The sequence below is a fragment of the Parasteatoda tepidariorum genome, chromosome 5 (genome assembly GCF_043381705.1).
Source record: "Parasteatoda tepidariorum isolate YZ-2023 chromosome 5, CAS_Ptep_4.0, whole genome shotgun sequence".
Classification (NCBI taxonomy): domain Eukaryota; kingdom Metazoa; phylum Arthropoda; class Arachnida; order Araneae; family Theridiidae; genus Parasteatoda; species Parasteatoda tepidariorum.
In genome coordinates, this window is record NC_092208.1 from 91,294,513 (window position 1) to 91,318,949 (window position 24,437).

At 29.3% G+C, this 24,437-nt stretch overlaps 1 protein-coding gene across 4 annotated transcripts in view; it reads right to left on the reverse strand.

Moving 5' to 3' along the window:
- Nucleotides 1–24,437, reverse strand: part of LOC107454238 (mediator complex subunit kohtalo) — a 107,044-nt gene that overhangs the window by 12,336 nt on the left and 70,271 nt on the right. For 2 of the 4 annotated variants that reach the window (XM_043044731.2, XM_043044730.2), the window contains exons 31-36: nucleotides 23,876–24,057; nucleotides 21,840–21,975; nucleotides 19,769–19,930; nucleotides 15,943–16,191; nucleotides 13,869–13,985; nucleotides 4,029–4,064 (exon numbers count right to left, since the gene is read on the reverse strand). In XM_043044731.2, coding sequence (XP_042900665.1) covers nucleotides 4,029–4,064; nucleotides 13,869–13,985; nucleotides 15,943–16,191; nucleotides 19,769–19,930; nucleotides 21,840–21,975; nucleotides 23,876–24,057 — 882 coding nt within the window. The remainder of the gene's footprint in view (nucleotides 1–4,028; nucleotides 4,065–13,868; nucleotides 13,986–15,942; nucleotides 16,192–19,768; nucleotides 19,931–21,839; nucleotides 21,976–23,875; nucleotides 24,058–24,437) is intronic. The other 2 variants (XM_043044733.2, XM_043044732.2) reach the window with 1 other exon arrangement.

A 24,437-nucleotide genomic window follows, 5' to 3' on the forward strand; every position in this document is an offset into this window, starting at 1 on the left:
TAGAATTCTTGTCAGGAATTTTAGAATTTCTAAAATAATAAGTATATACATTGAGGATTATAATTTAAACAAAAAAGAACAAAAACATGCTAAAATCAGGTGAATAACTAAAGAAAAAAGCAGAATTAAACAATATTCATTTTATGATGAAAATGTTTTGATGAAATGCTTTCTGATGAGATGTTTCTAACGATTGAATTTCAACTCTTTTTTTTCCCAGCAATTAATCAGAGCTTGATGTTTTCTTACAAATTTTCTTAATTAGTTGGATTAGAATAAAGTTTCTGTTCCTTCCTCGGTCAAATATTAATTTGTAAACTATAATATGAATATTTTTTCACTTCACTTTCACAAGCATTTAAAAGTGCATCTTTGAATAAAGAATTATAGTTTTATAATAACCATTCTCAAAGTTCATAACAATTCTTTTTTGAAAACTATAATTCAGCATACTTGGTAAAGTGGTAATTACAAAATACCTTGTATACTATCAATGTTATATATTAATCAACAAACAATCATAACAAAATACCTTGTACAAGCCATAATTTAAACTCATGTTTAGTTGTCTAGATTGTCGGAAGTTAAACCTGTAGTTTTCATCTATGCATAACTATAAGTATAATTCATACTTTTATATACGGGGTTACTAACGTCGTAAATTTTTTCAGATAATTTTTTAGAATCAAACTTAAAAGTACTTAAAAATATGTTATGAATCAGTATTTATATTGGCTTAAGGTAGAAAAAAAATTAAATGCAGATAGAATTTCCATTTTTTTTCACTACGCATGATTTGAATTGAAAATTTTGAGAAAAAAATATTAGCCATGTTTTTATGGTTTAATACTGTTTCCTGACATCAGAATTTATAAATGGTATTTTTTAATAAATGACATTTTTCTTCATTTAATTTTTGTAGAATGAAAAAAGATTTTTTAATCATAAATCATGCATAATGCCTCCATGATTTTTTTTAAAAGTTTCACCCGTAATTTTTTTTGTAAAAAAAAACATTTCGCAAATTTTTAATAAATTTATGAAGTTTTAAACAATTTTAAAAAAAGGAAAGTCATAACATCATTGACAATTCCAAACTTTATTCCAAAATTTTTAAACATGGAAGATGTCAATATTTGAGGAATAATAACAGATGGATGTAACAACTTTAGAAACAATTCATTCATGGAGAGTAAAAAAAAATCAAAAAGCCATGAAAAATATTTTTTATAAGACATTCGGAAGAAGGATGATGGTCCATGAATACATAAATTATTACTATGGTCCTATTACTTCAAATGTTTGTTTAGTTCAAAAAACATGAATGAAATTTTAGACCAATTTTTCTTTTTTAAAGAAAAAAGAAGAGAAAATTTTTCATGTAACAAAGGAGACAGTGGAAAAACTTAAAGCTTTCAAAAGTGCTCCAAAGAAAAATAATCAAACACCTGGTAGAAATTAATTGTATATAGAAAAATAGACAAGTCCACATATAAGTAAAGGAAATATTATTAAAAAAGAATTTATTTTCTAAAGAAAATATTTCAAAACAATCTTAAAAGAAAATTCAACCACAATGAAAGAATTTTTTATTTTATTTTATAAAGAAAAGATTTCAAAACAATCTTAAAGGAAAATTCAGCCACAATGAAAGAAAAAAAAATTTTTTTTGAATAATTAAAACTTGGATTGCCAGATTTCTAAAAAATATGTATAAAAGAACTATATAAATAAAATTAGGAATAGATAAGACTCATCTACGAGCAGCAGTATAACAAAACATTGAAAGTTTATGGACAAAATGAGAAGACAAAAAAGTTGATAAAGAATAAGAAAATTTTGAAAGAACGAAATAGTTTCAACTTTATCTAATTTAAAATTTTATCAGTGAGGTATGAAATAAATCAATAGACACTTAAACCAATCAAATGATTTTGAAATACTATGTACAAAGTACTAATTTGATAAAAAAAAGTTTTAAAATTTTCAAGAGCTCATCGAATTTGCTGATTATCTGAGTTAAAAATTTGACACAATCCAAATTTTTCCGAATTTCACTTGAATAGACAGCATTAAAATAAAGACAAGATTTCAACATTTTAAAACCAAAGTAAAAATTACAAAGAAAAAAATCAAATTTGTTATTTTTACATTAAACTGGGTTAAGAATTCATTAAGAATAAAATTTCCTTACAACCTTTATTTTGTATTAAGTTCTACCTAAATAAACTGCAAATTTCAAAATTGAAGTTAATAGTCTTTGTTTTTATTTCATTGTGTTAAGAAATTAACAGAAACTGGGAGGCCTCAACCCAAACTCTTTCTCCTTGCCAATCATCTCAACTGTAAAAACTATTTTGTCAACTGTCCAAAACTCTCTTTTGCCCAATGTTAGATTTTGTACAATAATTCTCATTTAAGCAATATTAAAAAATTAGCAATAAACCAATAATTAAAAAAAATTAAGTTATTCAAAATTATTATGAACTTCAAGTACAAAATTTTATAATATTATATGAGTTTGGGCAATTTATCTCTTATATAATTATACATTTTAAAATTTATCATTATAACCATATAACTACAAAAAATTTAGTAAATTGAATTAATATTCAACAAACTTCGAAATTAAATATCAGTAAAAGTATAGTTAGATATATTTTTTATATACAATAAGAGCACAATGATAAACATTTGGAGTTATAATTATTTTAAAATTTACAGAGCCTTCGCTTAAAATAGAAGTGTTAGTAAGCAAGGTCAAAAATAGTATCCTTAGAAATGAATAATAGTAGCCTAAAGTGTATCCTCTGAGTTTTATCAGCACATAAGTTATAAATCATAAGAAGTAGAGATAATATACAACAGGACTAATTCTCAGTCAGGTTTGCAAGAATGCCCTTTTAAAAATTTTCTGATAAATATGCACTTTAATCCATATTACGAATCACTCATAAAAAACTAATAATGCAATGTTATTATAACATGTGATTTTGAATTAGAGCTATTGCTCTTTGGCCATTTCCATGTAGTTTTCTGAAGTCCAATCAGTTCGATTAGGTGTGATTTGATAGTTTGGCACACACAATAAACTCTTAAACATTTTTATAAAATTGCTCATAGTATAAGAACTCTCAGATTTACTCTCTTTGTCTAAATCTCAATGAATTAAATACTGATGACATCAGTCAGCAACTAACAGTATGCAAGCATGACAACAAGCTTTTTCAGAGAGGCCACAAGGTGCACTGAATGTGTGTACACCCAAATACTTAATTTTCACCTCATACAAAACACTAAATTCTTAGCAAGGGGGAAAATCACTTCTTTAGCTCTTTTGTTGCTGTTGAAACAATAGTAGCCATATTATATCCGTAGTTGAACAGCCGACCCCATTTTTGGGTTTACAAAATCTAATGTTCAACTTAGCCTTGAAATTTTGAGCCCAATACAGAAGACAGGGAACTCCTGGATCAAGTATTGGAAGAAATTTGCCTTCATAAAGGAATTTTTGATGGAACTACCCCGCATTTGCGTTACATGGAAAGGAAAATCACGAGAACCTCTCACGGTCAGCCTAACGGCAAGGGGATTCTAACCCAAGATTTTTCTACCACTGAGGATGGTTTACGTCAGCAATGTGATTGGTGCAAGCCGGATGCGGAATTCGTATCGACCAGCCACGGTTGGGATTCGAACCCGGTTCAACTCATTGGAAGGCGAACGCTCTATCCCCATGAGTCATATCCCCTTAATTTTAGAAGCAAATAGTCATGAGTGGTGGTCCTGGAATTAGTCATTCAGAAACTATAATAATTTTCCAAGCATATTTTGATTGTAAATCTCATATATCTTTTACAAAACCTGTTCAGAATGGTTCAAAAACCTTGTATTTATAGAATTTAAAACTGTCAATTCTAATTGACAGCTAAAGTAGAAGCAAACAAATCAAAATTTAAACAGGAAAGAAGCTCCAAAAGGGGGGCCATCATAAAATCAAGAGTATAATATTTTTATGTTTTCATTACCTCTCTTTTCTTCCCTTTAGCAAATTCTTTATCAACCTGAAATGAATCTCAATGATTTAAGCTATTCTCAATGATTTATTAAAAGAGTAGTTTCAGCACATCTTAAAATAAATTAGTTATTTTTAATTTACAAAAATAAATCCATTGCAAGTTCTTGCCACAAGTCTACAAAATAATAAATTGATACGCCAATTTAAAAATTAGTTATAAAATTGCTATTGGTATAATTTCCAGTAGTGTACCTTGTTTTACAATTCAATATCATTCAAAAATATCCGCATTATTTAAAGACTAAAAAATTTATAGTCTTTGAATAATGAGGGTCATTAGCTGCTTGTAATTTTTTGAATTTTGATAATATTAAAATTAGACTTTTTTTCTTAAATCTTCTAATACAATTAACGAACTAAGTTTAATTTTTTCATGAATGAAACAAGAAAAACTACTGCTACAAATACTTATTTATAACTAGCACTTCATACGAGCAGTTTTTTTAAACATAATTTAAATTTTCAATCATAAAATAATTTGACACTTAAACGAACTTATTTAAATATAAGTGAATTTTTTTTAATGTATACTAGGTGAATATGTATACCAGATTTTAATGAACAAAATAGGTAAAGATGTGTACACTATTACTAAAACACTATGAAAATCTTTTCAGTTAAATAGACACAATGTTAACTAGAAATGGATTTATAAGCTTGTAGAAAAATAATTAGTATTAAGATGCGCAGAAACACATATTTTTTGTCAACAGCCTGTAGATACACTTCTTATTTGCTCAAACCCAACAATAGTACCATTCAATAGCAAAACTTTGAAAAAGAATTGGAAAGTAAGTTCTGAGAAAGTATTCAAAAGTAAATAGTAGAAAACATTAAATACACAGTGGAGGTCAAAGAGACGACTTTCAGAATGGACATTTGAACATTGAGTTTGTTAATTTTTAAACCCATATCTACGAACAAATAAAATTACAAAAGATTACAATTTATTAAGAATATATCTGAAATGCTTATTTAACTATTTACATGTGAAAGTTTGCTAATAATAATTTTAATAGAAATGTAGATATCTAACTATATATAAAAATCTAATGATGGTGTAGCAGTTTTCCATTGTTGACAATGCATTTTTATTGACAGGAAAATCACATGGTAGGAATTATGAGTTTAAGAGGATTGTTGTTATTGTTAATATCATTAGAATAATGTAATTCTAGGTTACATTTTAAGATAAAGCTATATAAATCGGTGTCTGATCTTATTAACCATTTTACTATTACTTTTTGCTGCTAACTACAATATTAATATGAATTATGTTTAAAGAAATTTGTTTAATGATTTAGAACTTAACTTTTAGTTTCATGCACAAAGTGATGAAACCAAACATTGTAATATTAAATTACAGAAGTAAACTCACAAAATTTGTCACAATAATATACTTTTAACTATAAATGTTATACATACAGTTACATTTTTGAAAAGTGACCAATGTGTTAATCTATATTTTTTAATCCCAGTCACAAATGAAAAATATACAACTTTAGGGGTCAGAAATTAATAATAAGGGAAGAATAAATAAAAACTTTATTAGAATCAGTCAAATTAGTAGTGAGAAAAGAAAGATAAAACTGAAAACTAGTTAAATAGCCTTTGTAACTTTGTAACTAAAAAGGTTTCTAATAATCATTTATCAATGACTCTTTCTGCTGGCAAGCAAAGAGGTACAATATTTTTATCCTGGTATTCCTTAGTACTGATAAATCAGATTTTGATAGAAAGAATTTAAACAAAAACATATATTAAGAAAGGTGATAATTATGGAACACGTTGTATAGTAAATTTTGCATTTAAAAATAAATTACTATTTGCACAGATCAAGCGAAATCATCACACTCATAATTAGTCTCACTCAAAGTGATATAAATCCTGTTTAAAGCAATTAAGATAACCTGGAAGATATACTGTTTGAAATCACAGATTTCAAAACTGTCAATGCAAGTCTTGGGTTATTTGGATGCAAGATTATGAAATGAATGTTAGGAGTTCAGCAGTTTGTACTACCAAGCAGCTGGAAAATTGAGATAAAAACAGCAAGAGAAATCATTGGTAATCTTCAGAAATGGAAGTGAATTTAGAATGCCTCAAATCCACTATGTTGATAATCTATTTATCAGCAGTGAGAAAATTTAAGATGAAAATGGCATATTAAATTTTTTTTTTTTAATTAGATGCTATGAAGATGAAAGCTGATGAGGATTTATTTAGTACAGGTTAAAATATAATAACACTTAATTTTTTTTTAAAATTCAAATTTGTAAGAGATTAAATAAACTTTTTTTTTCCAAAATGTATAAGGATAATATATAAGGATAAGGTTAGCTTAGAAAATACATAAATATCAACAACTGCTTCGATAGGAAACTTCTATAATTCTTTGTATTGTTAGCCAGAGCTTACAAAGGCTTAGAAAAATAATAATAATAAATAAATAAAAGTACAAAACTTTTTTAACGTTTTAAATTCATGAAAAAAAGCAGAAAAGAAAAATCCCCCACATTAGTCTCTAATACGATAAGAGTGAAAAAGAAATATTTTATTCATGAAATGAAATGTAATTATTTTCATTGCATACATACTTTTTTGGGACAAACATAAAAATTAAAATGGGCAATGAATTGTAATTATGTAAGAATTTTGAATTATTAAAATTAGCTCAAAATTTATAGAGTAACACAAAATTAATGAAAAAAAAACTTCATCACAATTTTTTTGGATAGTAAAAATAGATATTTGCTTTATGAGTTCAAATGTAATCTATTAATTAAAATAAGATAATTTTTAATGGTAAACAAAAAAACAAAAATTGACAAAATTAATCATAAATTTTGGAAATGTAGGAAGCAAAATTTCTCATATTGTTCGCAAATTGAATTATTTTTGCAGGTACAAACAAATTTTTAATCGAAATAACCATGCCAAGAATTTCATTTACAAGATTTTAATACAGCTGCAATGACAGATAACATTTTTTAAGCTTTCATAATTAGGATAAGAGGAGTAGAAATTAGGAAAATTTAGTCCCTGGTCTAAAGGATCAGTAACTAAAAGATATTACTAGTTCACACACATTTTGAATGGTCTATTTTAATCAAATATTTCACTGGCCTGTTGCATTAATCAAAGCAGTAACTGAAAAGAAAAAGGCTGCCAAGTTTGAAAAGAAGCTCCCTGAATCATCCATTGACAAAAAAGTAGACTTGGCATAGATAATAAGATGCATCCATAAAATTTGAAAGAACTTATGGTACCTATTATAAGATACCGGCTATAATTGCAAAATCACAAGTCTGATAAGATGAACAGCGCATAATAGTAAGTAGAAACAATGCAAAAAGGTGAATAATTTCTTTAAATAGATTATTAATATAATTACAAAAATAGATATCTACAGTATATTCTACTTTAACTTTACATAACCACATTTTTATATATATGTTCAGATGAAAAATGTCAGCTTGCTCGTAACTTTCGGAATCTATGTACAATATTCAAACAAAATATTAATATTAAATTCAATGTATTTGTTAAAGCTGAGCAAGAAAACTGAAATCAATATCGAAAATAATGTCTAAACACACATGATTAAGATAGTCAGTTTCCCGTTTTGCGCTGTTTATGATCCAAATCAGGAATGACACAAGCCAGAATGAAACAAACGAACCATCTGTTTTCTTAAAGACGAAAGCAAAACTCCAAAACTTAACCAATTTTTTTTATCATTCTTTTAATTAATTTAAAAAAAGCTCTTTCTTGACTTTCTACTGTTCATTCACCCATCCTCTTTCAACATGTCCGTCTCTCTCTCCTACATCATTAACAGAAAATGAAACAATTCATCTTCGTTTCTTTGAGAAAGAGAACAAACTACAACCCCTCTTACAAAACAAGTTTTTCCTTATGCCACTTGAATAATTCCTAAATGCAAGCAAAGTTCTTTCCTTTCCCGATCTTCTTTGTCCCCCTATCTCTTATATACATCATTAACCAAACAGAAACGAACTATCACTACTTCCAGAAAACAAAACACGTCCTCACACTAAACTGGTTTTATCCTCATCTGCCTGAATAATTTTACAGTGTTGGTAAGCGTGTTCAGATAATGCTCGCGAGTCGCCCACGTGGGGCTAGGCTACCGAAAATGTCATTCTTCATCTATCAGGAGGTACTCCAAAATAGAATGGAGTTAACGTGTCTTATAAACTAGTGAACTGGAATTTAATAGTTTTAGTGGTAGCTACGCTATGGTACTCTCCCAGCAGAATTTTATCTGTGATAGAATTGGATGAATAAATATCATTAGCTAATACAAAGCTGTTTTGAGAGAGGCTGGGAGTAAGATCACTGAATTAAGATGACGGTTGTATGTGTGGTTGCTCTTATGTTGCTATTAACAGCCAAGCGTGTAAAGGTTGTTTGGTTGGGTTTTGTTTACTTGGTTATGCTGTGTCTTATCGAGACTGAGTAGCAACAGCGTGAGGAGGACAATGCCGCAGCCAAAAATTGCAAGTGTTCACCGTGTTCCAGCCATCACACTAATCGTGTTCATATCGATGTCAACGTTTTTGTCGAAGTAGGCGTGTTCGAGTCTCGTCAGAAACTCATTAATGTTGGTCGAGACAAGCCTGTTCAGATCACGTGAGTCACCCATGGCTAACAACAATGTCAACCTTTATCATCCAGGAGTGTGTGGTGCTTGCTACTCTCAAAATTCTTACTGCCAGCTTGGCCTGTTAAGGTTCTCAGGGAAAAGCAAAAATGTGATAAGTATTCTCCGTCAAATGAAGAACTGCCACTTACATTTTCTATCTCTTCGTTAGCTAGCTCGACCTAGGACGACCGATAATGTTTAAGTTTGTTGATGTTATACTAATGTTATATTTGTTAAAGCTTTACTAATTTTATGAATAAAATGTTCAAAGAGAAATTAGCATTTCATATTTTCTTCAATTCTAAGAAAGCAAATCTCTTCTTTACTTTCATTCTCCCATCCTCCTTGCTTCCGACTCTCTTTTACCATTTTGTCTTCATTGTGCAGCCAGGCAACTTTTCAATTTTATCTTGACACAGTTGTAATATAAAAATACCTGATTACAAAAATGGCGAGTGAAAGGGTATTGATCGATTGACCAATTTTCTTAAAAATCGCAAGGTGAATGGCATTTGATTGAGATGAGCAGTATAACATGGTACAAATTCAGAAAATTGCTAAGATACTTGTGAGGGATTACTTACAACAGATAATAATGCTGAGGTGTGTAGTAATTGAGGATAAATCGTAAATATCAAAAGAATATTGGGAGCTAAGGGAGAAGAAGAAAATAGTGAATCAAAAGAATTTCAGAAAAACCTCAAACGAAATTCAAATGAAGAAGCAATAAAGCAGTGCAGTAAGAATGTATACATCATGAATAAGTGCTATAAGAATGTATACATCGTGAATAGCAAATTCATACATCATGAATAGTATAGTATAGAATGAATACACCAGGTGTATTGTCAGAATAAGAAGATAATGAATCAAAAGAATTTCAGCAAAACCTAAATTCAAATAAAGGAGCAACAAAAGTGGTATTGTCTGAAGAAAATACAGGCCTTGTAATTTTGAAAAATGGTAACACGTTTGGTATTTTAAATAAAATGTTAACACTCCAAATTTATGATATCTCAAAATTTTTAGAGTCACTTTTCATGTTCACGAAATGGATGTTTATCCAGGGTGCATAGTATAATTATTCAACAAAAAATAAACACCTTTTAAGCACTTTTCAAGCACTTAAATAATATTTTTAAGCACTTTACAAAAAAATCACAATTAGGTAGGATTGGAAAGTTTTTGACAATTGAAGGTTTTATCTGGTTTTAACCGTCATGTCAAAAAAGAAAAAAAAAAACTTTTGGCATTGTTCTTGACAATTGTCAAAAATTTGTAATCATGTAAATACGTACGTTTAAATACACTACAGACTGACGATACGCCGAAATAGGTTGAATTAATTGTGAAAACATTGAATAGAACAATGTCTTTTTGCATAATTTGTAGCAAAAATCAACATGGTAAAGGAAAAATCTCATTTTGGAAAAGGGAAAATTAAGCACTTTTTAAAAAACACCCAATGAAAAAAGCACCTTTAAGGGCTTTTAAAAAACGAAAATCGAAAATAAGCACCTTTAAGCATTTTTTAAAAACGCTACGCACCCTGTTATCTAAAACTAGAAAAACCAAGAAAAAGTAAACTTTGGATGAGAGGGGGTAAAAAGAGTTCGGACAATCCAGATTCACCTTAATAAAATCCCTTGTGAAAGTATATAATTAAAAACCTAAATAAAAAAATGTTTTACTAAACCAAACCATTTAATAAAACTAATGAAAATTTTTTAGCACTACAAGAGACACCTTCTTCAAACACAAAATATAATAATACTGCTGAAAACTTACATACATAAATAAAGACGAAAAAAGTAAGACAAAAAATGCAAGAATATGGGTAACAGAGTTGAGCAGGTAACTTCATCCAGTGAGATAACAAATATAAAAAGAAATAGATGAACCAAACTTCTTCTAAAAACAGTGATGTTTAAAAAACAGATATTTTATTTAAGCTAATATTTTTTATTTTACTCACATATTTGAAGTTGATTCTAAATTTCTTTTTACTAAATCTTAAAAAATTTAACACCTTTTCAAATTAAAACAATATTACTTTGTTTCCACTTAACCATAAAAATCTACTAACTACATTAAGCACTTATCACTAAAGTACCTAGTAAAACAACTAATTAAGCACCACGAACACGAATTACAGTTTATCGATGTCTTAACAGCTCGCACAAACAGATTATTAAATAAACTTTCACAACCACAACTTGTATAAAACATCTCATAATGTACATTACCAAATAATAGAAAGGTTTTCTAATGTTCGATAAAAGAATTAGATGATGTATGAGATGTATGGAAAAAAGGTTAAATGCCTTTCTTATATAGTTAGATGCATAATATAAAAATACCGTACAATGACAACAATGTATCAACGGGTTCATAAATTTTAAAATAAGTAAAAGCATATTTCAGAAGTTAATAAAATAATGACAAATGAGATGATAGTACTTTTTATGAAAGTACTCATGCAGCTAATTGCAAAAGATGTAAAAGCATGTTATTTTTATAAAGAAAAATAAATTGCCAAATAAACAAAATAGATATTAAAAAAAACATGCTATGTGACAGGAAAATGTAAACAAAAAAAAAAGCATAGCATATTTTTGAAATATTTATAGCATTATCATGCATGGGGTGAGCAAATAATTATAATGCAGGTACAGGCTGTTCACAAATAAAAGAATATAGAAAGCAAAAAACAAAATTTATTTTCAAAAAAATCCATGCTTATTTTATTAAAAAAATGCTAAGAAACAAATACAATGTTTAAAAAGCAATAATTCATGCTTGAGTTTTCCTAACAAAAATAGGATTAAACAAAAATATATTTCAAATTTATTATGTCAAAACAGTTGTGTTACAATACAGGGTATTTTAAAGTAGATTGACAGATTTCAAAAATTTATAGCAAGACAGAAAGTTAAAAAAAAGGAAGAAAAAAAAACATGTCTTGCAGCAAATTCAAGCGACATTTTCTTTATCATTAATTCTTGGTTTTAGTTTAAAAAAATTTCCAACAAACTGCGCTGTAAGTCCCTTCCATTTTGATGCATAAAAATTTTGCTTTCCTATTACAACGTGTGACTAAGGCAGAGGGTGGACGTTTGGAAAATATAATGTTAATTTTATTCATTAAAAGATTGTGTTGTGATTTCAAGTCAGGTCTTATTCTTAATTTATGGAAAAAAATTCCCTCAGTTTATCTCAACCATCCGTAGTTAATACTATATTTTGATATACCCACATACTATCTGGTCGTATTGTACTATATTTTGATATGCGCAACTATCTGGTTGTTTTATACTATATCTTGATATACCCACATACTATCTGGTTGTATTATACTATATTTTGATAGACCCACATATTATCTGGTTGTATTATACTATATTTTGATATGCCCACATGCTATCTGGTTGTATTATACTATATTTTGATATACCCACATACTATCTGGTCGTATTGTACTATATTTTGATATGCCCTATCTGGTTGTTTTATACAATATTTTGATATACCCACATACTATCTGGTTAGATTATATATTTAGATATGCCTGCATACTATCTAGCTNATACTATATTTTGATATACCCACATACTATCTGGTTGTATTATACTATATTTTGATATGCCCAACTATCTGGTTGTTTTATACAATATTTTGATATACCCACATACTATCTGGTTAGATTATATATTTAGATATGCCTGCATACTATCTAGCTGGTAATCATATTGTTGATAACCACATAATCATATTGTCGCAGTATACTATAGTTTGATATCCCTAACTAATACCTGGTCTTAATATATAATAAGATATACCCACACATTAATAGACCTAAAAACCAAATCCTTGAGATTATTAAGACTATTATCAATAACCTAAAAACCTGGAAAATAAATTTTTTTACCTTGCAGTTCTAACAATGAATCTAAATACAGTAAAATCCCAATTATCCGACAGTCAATAATCATACCACACTTTAGTTAACCGACACCCCTTTCATTATTACAGTTAGTGTTACTCAATTACTGCTGTGAGGAATAATCCAACCAGCATTTAGCAGATAAAACAGAACAATTAAATAGAAAACAAAAATGCTTCTTACTTTAAATTTTATTATAGCCACTACTTATTTCGAGTAATTTTATTCATAGTTTAACGTTGATGCACTAAAATATTGATTCAGAATAATCCCCTGACAGTCCAACAGCGACAATTTCTGACATACCTATGTTCCCGAGGGTGTCAGTTAATCGGTGTTCTACTCTACTCATCAAATAATAAATGCATCTCAAAAAATTATACCAAAGTCATAGTAAATAAATTTCTACAAAATTATAATAAAAGCTTTTGTCAAACCAAAAATCATGTGTAGAAAAATGACCTCATGGCACATGTGTGTTGAAAAATTAACTATTTTTGTGAAAAAAGGATTAGGTAGAAGATGATTTTTTTTAATATAACAATTTCTTTAAATAGAATTTTTTAAAAAAAGTCTCGAAAATCTCTTTTTTCTCGATTTTTATTTTCTTTTAACAGCTTCTTAGCAAACATTTTCTTTTCCCCGGTTTAAAGCTACCTTCAAATTCCCAGAATTTGTTCCATTTCTGCCGAGCCCTGGAAGTTGTTTTTGGTTTACAAGTTTATTAATTTGCCCTGCAACACTTTTGAATTTAAAAAAAGCTATAGAATAATAAAATTTATGCTTAGTCACATGAATTTACTGAAAGAATTGTTTTATAACCTCAACCGCTTTCTGTTATAAATTTTTAAATTTCATCAGTCTCATTTGATATATACCCAGTTTAGGATATCAGTTCTCTATACTTATGCAATTTAAAATAATTTGCAGGGTTATTTTAATAAATAATTTGAAGGGACTCTTCAATTTTAAACAGAATCTGTTTAGACATAGCTTAATGCAGTTAAAATATGCAACTTACAAGGGAAAAGAAATTTAAAGTATTTTATTGTGCGGCCAATGCTTCGTGATAATTTGCACAAGATTTAAACAAATATACCTACCAAAGTAGATTAAATAAACAGCTTCTTTAATATAACAATACTTAAGAGATAATATGAATTCAGTTTTACACTTACTTGTCCATTGACCATCTTTGCTGCTCTCCTCCTACGCTGTTGCTGTTTTGGCTTTTTAGCATTGCCTCTGGGTGACTGTTCCAAAGGAGTATCTCTACCTCTTTTAATGTCTTCAATCTGTTGCCACACAAATAAAGAGGTCAATACATCATAAAAGCATAAATGTTACTAAGAGAGACATTAAAATTTCACATGCATAAAGTTGTTACTCATCTCCCTGGTGTAAGAAAGCCTACACCAGGTCCAAAAGATCCCTTCACCTGAGAATAAAAAAATCTTTTCCAGCACAATCAACAGCTGCCTCCAGGAGGCTCCTAAACAATTAAGAAGGTCGGCAGGATTAGCGGGAAGGGAACAGGAGCAAGGAGAAAAAAATCTTTTCCCCCATCCTGAAATTTCATGCATTTCAAGTGACCACTTCTGAATCTTGCTACGGCCGACTGTAGAGTCCTACGGCCGCTGCACAACAGAGACAGGCCCAGACCCTTAGCAGCGCACCAGTTATGAACTAGTGGGAAACGCCAAGTTGAAATTAAATTACTTTTGTAGAGCGAGTGGATTTCCGAAGGAGTTAGCTCAACAGAGTTGGCGATTGGAAGATCACAACTATGTCCATACTGATTTCATCAGGCCTAGCTCGTAGATAAAAACTAGAACATCCTGGTCATGTTCATGATATACTTTCAGTCAATTTTTTAGTTATGGGATAGCACCTTTACTGTCAGTCAAAATCCAAATACTACTATAATCAGTAATAAGGGGAAACTCAAGAGCCCTCCCAATAGCAATAATTTCTGACCTAAAAACTGCGCAAAAATCAGGGTTACGGATACTAAATTTAATTTCCTCCTCAGAGTTGCTGATAAAAACACCACTCCCAGCTTTACTGCCTTCAAATTTGCTGCCATCTGAGAAGCATATAGTGATAAAAGGAAGCATCATATGTTTAAAAAAAATGCTATTTTTTATTAAAAAATGGTACAGTGAGGAAAAATACAACTATTCCTTTTTAGTGTTTTTCCCTTCCTTTTCTCTCGTTAGGTTTCTGTTTCATTTTTTTCAAAGCTTATTATGAGATGTTTATACATCTCAAAATAAGCTTTGAAGATCTATATTAATACTTATTAACAGTCCAGACACACTGTTAATAAGTCTTTTTCATTATGTTTAGGTATTGTATTCAATGTCTAAACATTATGTCTTTCCTCTGTGCTCCTCATTAAATCTCTACACAAAATTAAAACACCCCCCTTTAATTTGAGCATCAGTTTTTTTCTAAATATAGCTTTTTTTAACTACAAAAAAATTCACAAAATTTACTAATGTTATTTTGGTATCACTTACATTTTAAACAATGCAGGAAACTAAATTACTTATTCAGATATAGAATATACTCTTAGAGAGATGGAATCGTAATCAATTTTTTACCATTTTCATTTGAACTTAAATTGGTTTAAACTCTTTATAAGTTTTAGCATTTTTACTCTAGTCTCTAAGTCAGATTGATAGATCAATGCCAAACATATTATACAACGTTAATTAGGTTCAGTATATAAATCAAAATAATACAGGGATAGAATTCTCTGACTTTTACAGGTCTTCCAGAAAAACTTGAAATAAATATTAAAAAAAAGGAAAACTGAAAATATTAAAACATTTTCTTATATTATTAGGATAAATAAAAAGGCAAAGACCATTAAATCAAAACTATATTAATAAGAACAGAAATGTAATAGCTGAGATGATGAAAAGGATTCATGTGATTTTCACACACTGAGTACCAGTATGTATCAAGCAATCAATGGTAAAGGGATGATGACCAAGAAGCTGTCAGTCAATTTATTCCCTTTCTGAAAGTGACATGCAATCAAGAAATTATCATAATTTATCTGTTAATAACCATTAAAACCTTGCTGTGGCACAAGTAGCACAGGGAAGTCATTTAAAAATTGTCTTGACAAATTTGAAAAGAAAAAAAAAAATTCTCCAGCCATGGGTGAATTTGTGAGAGAAAAAGCAACCAGTTAAGTTTGGAGTTGGCAGTTAAAGAAGGATTAGGGAGGTAAACACTTACAAGAATTTGTGGCTGCTTTTCAGGAGGTGGCTCTAACTCTTCAGCGGGTAGTGGCGGAGGCTCTAAGTAATAGCTGCTTGGCTTTTTCAGTGAATGAGTGTGCCACAACAATAGACGATGGCTCTCTTCGTGGCGCAGAGGTTTCCTCTCCACTTTTACAGCCCAAAACCACGACCAAGGAGTGGGATTTTTATGACCCTCCAAAAAATCCCACGGACTTACTCTCTGCTTGGCCGAAACTTGCAAGCCCTAAGCAAAATTATTAACATTCGTCATTAAAAAAAATAGAGTAAAGCAATAAAGGCAGAACAATTCAGCGTAGAAACAATATATTATAGCAGCAGCAAGGTCGATGCACATGAAACAAAGGTTAGAAATATAGGAACACTATACGAATGTCTTTTCTAGAAATAAAACAATCCAAACAAGTTTTTTTGGAGCACTAGCTTTCATTTGTTTTGGAGTAGTTATTTCTATACTTTTAGATTAATAAGTTAACATTACTTGGAATTATAATTAAAATCTAAGCTTATTTTAAATAAAAAGAAGCAGTTATAAATGCAAACTTTACTAAAAACCCAATTTATGAATTTTGTAACAAAAATGAATTCTGTAAAAAGGGAGGAAAATATTTTTGATGAAGCTTTTTGATCTTAAAGTATATTCGGAGCAGCAAATAAATTTTTTTTTATCACCTGTTTCTTAGCATAAATGAATAATTTCATTTGATGACAATAATCACACATATTTTTATTAAAACTTTCGTGATTTTTAAAACAAGATATAAAGCACCTATTAGCCACTTTTTTTCCGCATAATCTTTTATTGTCAGTTTGCGTTCCTGAACAAAACATAAATATATTTCTTTCAATTAAATTGAATAATCCCTGTTTCAAAAATCTGCTAACTATTGTTCAGCTGAAACCAGGAAAAAAGTGATTATAGACAATATTAAAAAGCATCAGGTTGACTGCTAAAATTTTCTTATATCAGTTTTAAAAAAAGTTAATTTTTAACTGGTTTTTTTTGTATTTGAAAAAGAGATAAAATTTGAAATTCAAATCAATTGAAGTTAAAATTTTTGCCTCAATGGTTTGATTACAAACATTGAGTTAAGATAAATTATATTAATTCAAAAGGTACTAGCATAATTAATTATACATTGACAATTTAAAGGACGTGAACATGAAGTACACCAGATGAGCTAGCTGAAAATGAAAAGATTAATTACTTAGGTAATTCAGCTTGCTTTAATAAACGAATTTGGGACAAAACAGACCGATAAGTAACAAAATTCAGACATAGACAATTTTAGTTACCTCATAAAGAGATAACTTTCTTATTCAAATGTTAAAATAAACAATTCATACATTTTAAATAAAACATACTTTATTTTAATTGTGGCACACAAAAACCAGCTGGAGAAGTTGAGTGCGAAGGGGAAAATGTTAAGCAAGCATAATGAACTTAATCACATAACTTTTTAAAAAGAAAACATAATCCAAGAGAATTCTCCACAACATAAAATAGCTACAGTTGCTCCATACATTACAAATCTAATTTGGATCTGTCTTATATATGCAAGCATACATTTAATATCTAATAAAAAACATTAGCATAATGAGGGTGAAAAATATGTCATAAATACACTTACAATTAATATGTAAATTTATCTTTAAATTAATTTCAAATATTCAAAATAAAGTTAATAAAGAAATAAAAAGTCCAGAAAAGAAAGAAGAAACATCCTTTCTTTCAGAGCTTAAAAACCTAATCTTCCCTTTCTAAATCAATTTAGTCTTTCTCCCTTTTCCAGTGGTTTTTCAAACTTGTGATTTTCGATACTCGAACCTTGTTCCTTGAAATTTGTAGTCTTGCAAAATATAATAATGGTGCATGCGTGTACTAAATCCATCATAATTTAGAGTGAAGTAACCACACCCCATACAGTCCCAGGGCCAGTGAACTTTTCTTGAATCAACCAGGAACATTACAATAGAGAGTATTAAGAACCATTAATGGATGACTTGAAAAAGAGCAGCACCTAACCTTTACCACTGGAAACCTTTTACCGAAGATATAAACAGAGTGCGTAGCCAAATTATTCAACAAAAAATAAGCATATCATTGGATGTGGTAGGTATGATGTAATATTTTTAATTGAATAGGTTATTGCTGAAACAATTGATGCAAACAGCAAGCTGAATTTGCAGTTACAAAAAAAAAAAAAAAAAAAAAAAAAAAAAAAAAAAAAAAAAAAAACTGACAATTTTAATATTGTATTTAAAATTATAAGCACCTTTTAAGCACTTTTCAAGCACTCAAATAATATTTATAAGCACTTTAAAAAAATATCATAATTAGGTAGGGTTGGAAAGTTTTTGACAATTGAAGGTTTTATCTGGTTTTAAACATCATGTCAAAAAAAAACCTTTTGGCATTGTTTTTTACAATTGTTAAAATTTTTGAAATCATGTAAATCAAATGGCGTTTTCATACGCTACAGACTGACGATGCACCGAAATAGATTGGGGCTGAATTAATTGTGAAAACATTGAATAGAACATTGTGAACAGTGTATTTCTGCACAATTAGTAGCGGAAATCAACATGGTAAACGAAAAATCTCAATTTGGAAAAGGGAAAATTAAGCACTTCTCAAAAACACCCTATGAAAAAAGCACCTTTAAGAGTTTTTAAAAAATGAAAATAAGCACCTTTAAGCACTTTTTAAAAATGCTACGCACCCTGTATAAAGGCCGGGATAGCCTGGTCAGTAGGGCGCTGGGCCCATGTCCGAGAGTTTGAACCCCGTCGGCCGCAGACTCCCCGTGTAGTAAAGTGACTGATGCACATTAAATCTGTATTGGAGTGTACATTAAATCTGTACTGGAGTGTACATTAAATCTGTACTGGATTGGAGATAGATTGTTCTCTGATTCAGGTCAAAATTACGATCTNCTGGTTTTAACCATCATGTCAAAAAAAAACAAACCTTTTGGCATTGTTTTTGACAATTGTTAAAATTTTTGAAATCATGTAAATCAAATGGCGTTTTCATATGCTACAGACTGACGATGCGCCGAAATAGATTGGGGCTGAATTAATTGTGAAAACATTGAATAGAACAATGTGAACAGTGTCTTTCTGCACAATTAGTAGCGGAAATCAACATGGTAAACGAAAAATCTCAATTTGGAAAAGGGAAAATTAAGCACTTCTCAAAAACACCCTATGAAAAAAGCACCTTTAGGAGTTTTTAAAAAATGAAAATAAGCACCTTTAAGCACTTTTCAAAAATGCTAAGCACCCTGTATAAAGGTCGGGATAGCCTGGTCAGTAGGGCGCTGGGCCCATGTCCGAGAGTTTGAACCCCGCCGGCCGCAGACTCCCCGTGTAGTAAAGTGACTGATGCACGTTAAATCTGTCTAGTCGCAAAAGTTCATAACAAATCAATACCTTTGGGGGTGCTGGATTGGAAAGGAATTGTTCACTGATTCAGGTCAAAATTACGATCTGTGGTAGAATGAATGGATGTATGAATGGGTTCACCCTATAAACAGGTGTGACGAATGGTGTGGCAGAAGTCGAATTCTTGGCCATAGATGGCGACACTGGAAAACAAGAACAATCGCACTCCCTCTGCCTAAATAGGCCTACATCAACGACAACCCTGTATAAAGATACACACCACATCTACAGAGCAGCAGAGGTTAATTAGAACAATCAGAAAGTTTACATTAGAACATATTTTCAAAACAAAATGCTTTTTAAATTGTAAATGAATTCACACTAAGTGGATCGAGAGGAAGTAAAATGTCACACACCTGTTTCTTGTCGATAGAATCGAAGCCGGCAATTTTGTTTCCTTTGGTGTCGATCAAGCTCCCCATGGCTTCACATGTGATGACCTCACACTGCCACTTCATGATGGGCAGTAACTGCCGCACCATCTGTATACCTTTGCTGTTTTTATCAGCCACTTCCTTCTGCAAAGTGGTTAACTCATTGAGATCAAATGATAGATAGTAACTAGATTATTTTGTTATGGTTAATTAAAAAGATTGTCAGCATGATAAAACAATTATTTGTGATTAATAAATTGCTTTGTATGTAATTTAAAAGAACATTGATATTCATTATTAATGTACTCAGAACTTTTGTTGAACTCAGCAATCTTCTTGTTTTGTAGCACAAGAGTAATACAGCTTAAAATTTATTAAAGTTATAAAACTTAGTTAGAGAAAACTAGTTATTATTCTTTTTTAATCCAGTAAGTTGGTTTTTGTCAATAAAAAATTTACTTTAATAAGTGTATAAAGTAATATTGCATTCTCTTATAGGTGTAGTGCATTCTTTTATAAACGTATAAAAATGTTAATTGAATAATAAAATTTAAGCAATATTTCTGTTAATAATTATTCTACCTCATTGGTACAAATTCTGCTATATACAGTCAAACTAGCTTTTGGTAAGCACAAAGGGGCCACATATTTTCTCCTTATTAAGTGATTGTAAAGAATGAGTTCGCTAAAAAATGATACAAATAATGCAAACTTAAAAAAATTTTAAACAAAGTTTATTACTTATTTTTTACTGTACTAAAGAAGTTAATTAATTTACTTTGAACTGCCTGAATGTTTTTAGAATAAGATTTATGATATCTAAAACATTATTTTTCGCAACCCTGCTCTCGAAAAAAATGTTTGAAGTTTTTCTACATGCTCAAAATCTATTGTGCTTGTGAGAGACGGTTCAGCTATTGCTTTAGCTTCAATTTTAGCTAAAAAATATCCGTGTGAGCCTCAAAATATTGCTCGCCAAAACTGAGTTTTGCTCATGAAATGCAACCATCAACGCAATTTATTTTTATACCATGCATATTAATTGCATATTTTCAATAGCTATCACCTTGTATATAATCTTGAATAATATATAGATTCAAAATTTTTACAACAAAAAAATTTTTTTAAATTAATTTATAAAAGGAAAATTTTTTATCAACCCAAAATTTTTTTTAACTGACAACTGTAAATAAAATAGGATTCTTCCTTATATTTTGCATTTAAGACTCGAGCATTAATTGATAGCCCAACATACAACTTAGATAAACAATAAGACAAGATAAATATTTGATAAGAATCTTTCACCAACTTTCCCTGTTTAAGGGCAGTTTCTAAAAATTAGTTGAAACTTGGCCAAGANATAATGCAAACTTAAAAAATTTTAAACAAAGTTTATTACTTATATTTCACTGTACTAAAGAAGTTAATTAATTTACTTTGAACTGTCTGAATGTTTTTAGAATAAGATTTATGATATCTAACACATTATTCTTCGCAACCCTGCTCTCGAAAAAAATGTTTGAAGTTTTTCTATATACTCAAAATCTATTGTGTTTGTGAGAGACGGTTCAGCTATTGCTTTAGCTTCAATTTTAGCTAAAAAATATCCGCGTGAACCTCAAAATATTGCTCGCCAAAACTAAGTTTTGCTCATGAAATGCAACCATCAACGCAATTTATTTTTATACCATGCATATTCATTGCATATTTTCAATAGCTATCACCTTGTATATAATCTTGAATAATATATAGATTCAAAATTTTTACAACAAAAAAATATTTTTAGATTAATTTATAAAAAGAAAAATTTTTATCAACCCAAAATTTTTTTTAACTGACAACTGTAAATAAAATAGGATTCTTCCTTATATTTTGCATTTAAGACTCAAGCATTAATTGATAGCCCAACATACAACTTAGATAAACAATAAGACAAGATAAATATTTGATAGGAATCTTTCAACAACTTTCCCTGTTTAAGGGCAGTTTCTAAAAATTAGTTGAAACTTGGCCAAGAGTTGGACAGTCATTATAAAAGATTAAATGAGTTTACCTTAAGTTTTTTTAGAAGTTCTTGCTTTTTATTCTGCTTTTTACTCTCTTCTCCCTTGTCACTACTGAGAGACTCTGACACTTGTGTTGTGTGAATGAGAGCAGCTAACATGTCAAGGACAGTTGTAAACAGCTCACTGAAAAAGGCAAATAAAACATATTCTCTTAAAAAAGGTCTTTTTACAGCTCATTATTTAAATTACTTCAATTATAACCTCTCGTTAAGAGAGAACATCTTTGCTTGCAAATGAACTCAATTGTTAGGGACAAAGAGGGAAAATGTTAAATATACTATAAACCATCTTTATTTAATTTTCTCAAATAAATATATATTTACTCTAATTGGCAGAATCTCTTGAAACATGTAACATACTATGATACCCCTTAATCAGATAGGCAGAACGGGCATTATGGTATTCTTTTTTTTATGGAAAGATTTTATCAACATAAATAAGCAATCAACATATTCAGAAAGATGCATGCCTGTTTTTAGATTTTTACATTAGTATCATATTTGGCATGACAGTCCAGGGTTTGCCTAGGTTTTCTTCAAAATTTCACTGTACTGCCAGTATTTCATTTCTTTCACTCTAAAATTGCGCCATCATAGTTTTGAACTTTCTAGGAATGTTATTGAATGCTGTTTTAAGCCCTTCCCTTTTTTAGTGCCCAGTATATACTCATGTGTTTTATATACGTTAATCTTACAATTGTTAGAATAACATGAAATAAAAAATTTCGCTGTACTGTTTGTTTAAAGCCAATAATGAAAATTCTTTACATCTCATTTTTTAGGGCATTGCACTGTTAAATTATGCAAAACTTGCGAACAAAGTAGAAAAACATTGTGAAAACTTAAATAAAAAATGAAACCTAAATTTTCATGTGATGAGGCAATGGGGGGTTTTCTAGGGTATGCCAACAATATGATTTTGGTTTGAGATCTAGGGATTTCTAGTTATAATGAATTTTAGAAAGGTGATACGTGTAAGCAATATGAAAATATATCCTTTTCATTGGTAATAGAAAAAGCTCATCAAATAAAAATAAGGAATACATTGTTAATTCAGTTACTTTCTAAATTAAAACAGTTGACAATAAAGACCCTTGAACGCAAGAATATTTGAGTTTTATTTTTGGCCCATTTCACTAAGATGAATGATATCCTATGAATTGATGGTTTAAAAAACAATTCAATTGCAAACTAATTTTACAGAACCTGAATTTAGTGTAAATGTAAAGTGCTTGTAGTTTTTGAATTGAAGTTTACTTATTTTTTCAGGAATGACAACAATCTGCTATGCTTTTCTATAGTCACTGAGCTATTTTTCCATTATGAGAAATAAATTTTTTTATAATAAAATAGTCAGGAAAATTATACATTTAATAAGATTTAAACATTTAATATATTTTCAATTTTTTTTTTTTTTTTACATAAAGTGATGTTTTTTTTTAAAAACAATAAATTTTTTAAATATATTTCCTTTTCCTAATCAACAATCAGAGCTTATAAAATCAAAGGAATGACTGGTTCAATATTAGCTACCAAATAAATAAATTTTAAAATTATATAAAAAAGTTTTTAAAAAAATTCAAAATTAAATTTTTTTTTTAAAATCGGAAAATTATACTTTTCTATATATTTTAAAAGCTATATATTTTCTAGCTTTTCTATATATTCAAAATTATTCTAAACTGAAATCCATGGAAATTGCAGAAACGTCATAGAAGCTGCTATCCTTTAATTTAATTTCAAGTTTATACTACTGAAAATTTAATTTGAAATTCTATCAGCACACAAGCATTAGATAAAACATCTATTGGCCATCATGAAGGCTTCAATTTTGCGTACAGCTCTAGAGGTAAGATTAACAATGATTGCTCTAAAATGGGGGTCTACAATGTATTTTCAATAGGCTATTACTGGCATGCTGATAATATTTTAGTTTCTTGCTAATGCTTTAGATTGATAAATTACATTATTAATTTAAGTAAATAACAGAGTGGATAGAAAAAAAGAGAGGTAAGAAAACATACTAGTTGATTTGAGGATCGACAACACCATAGCTTATAAGCTGAACAAGAAGTGTAGCCCATGTCATTGTAAAGTCAGGGTTTCTTTGCACCATGTCAAACATACCACCAACCAAGCTTAGGCGTAGCTGCAGAGCTTCCTGCATTGCTTGTTTAGCTTTCAGCTCCTCTAAACCATGTTTGTCCTTAAAAAGGAATTAAACAAGCACTGGGATTATATTCCTAAAAAAACAAGTATCCTTCCAAAGTTTTTAAAAATTTTTTATTTTTCAAATTTTTTAAAATATTTTGAAAAGAATTCTTAGAAATAAGATTTTTTATGCAAATTTTGTAGAGAATATTGAAAACATTTTTTGTCAGTTGATTAAATTATTTAAATATAACAACTTTGTTCACAAATCATCATAATAATCTGTATTAACAAAATCAATTAACATGTTATTAAGTTTTAAAAAAAATTAACACATTTAGACAAAGTGAAATAAAGAAATATATAAGACTGCAATTTGTAAAGCAATATATTTGTATTCTGCAATCATATGTTTAAAAATTGTTTTACTAAAAA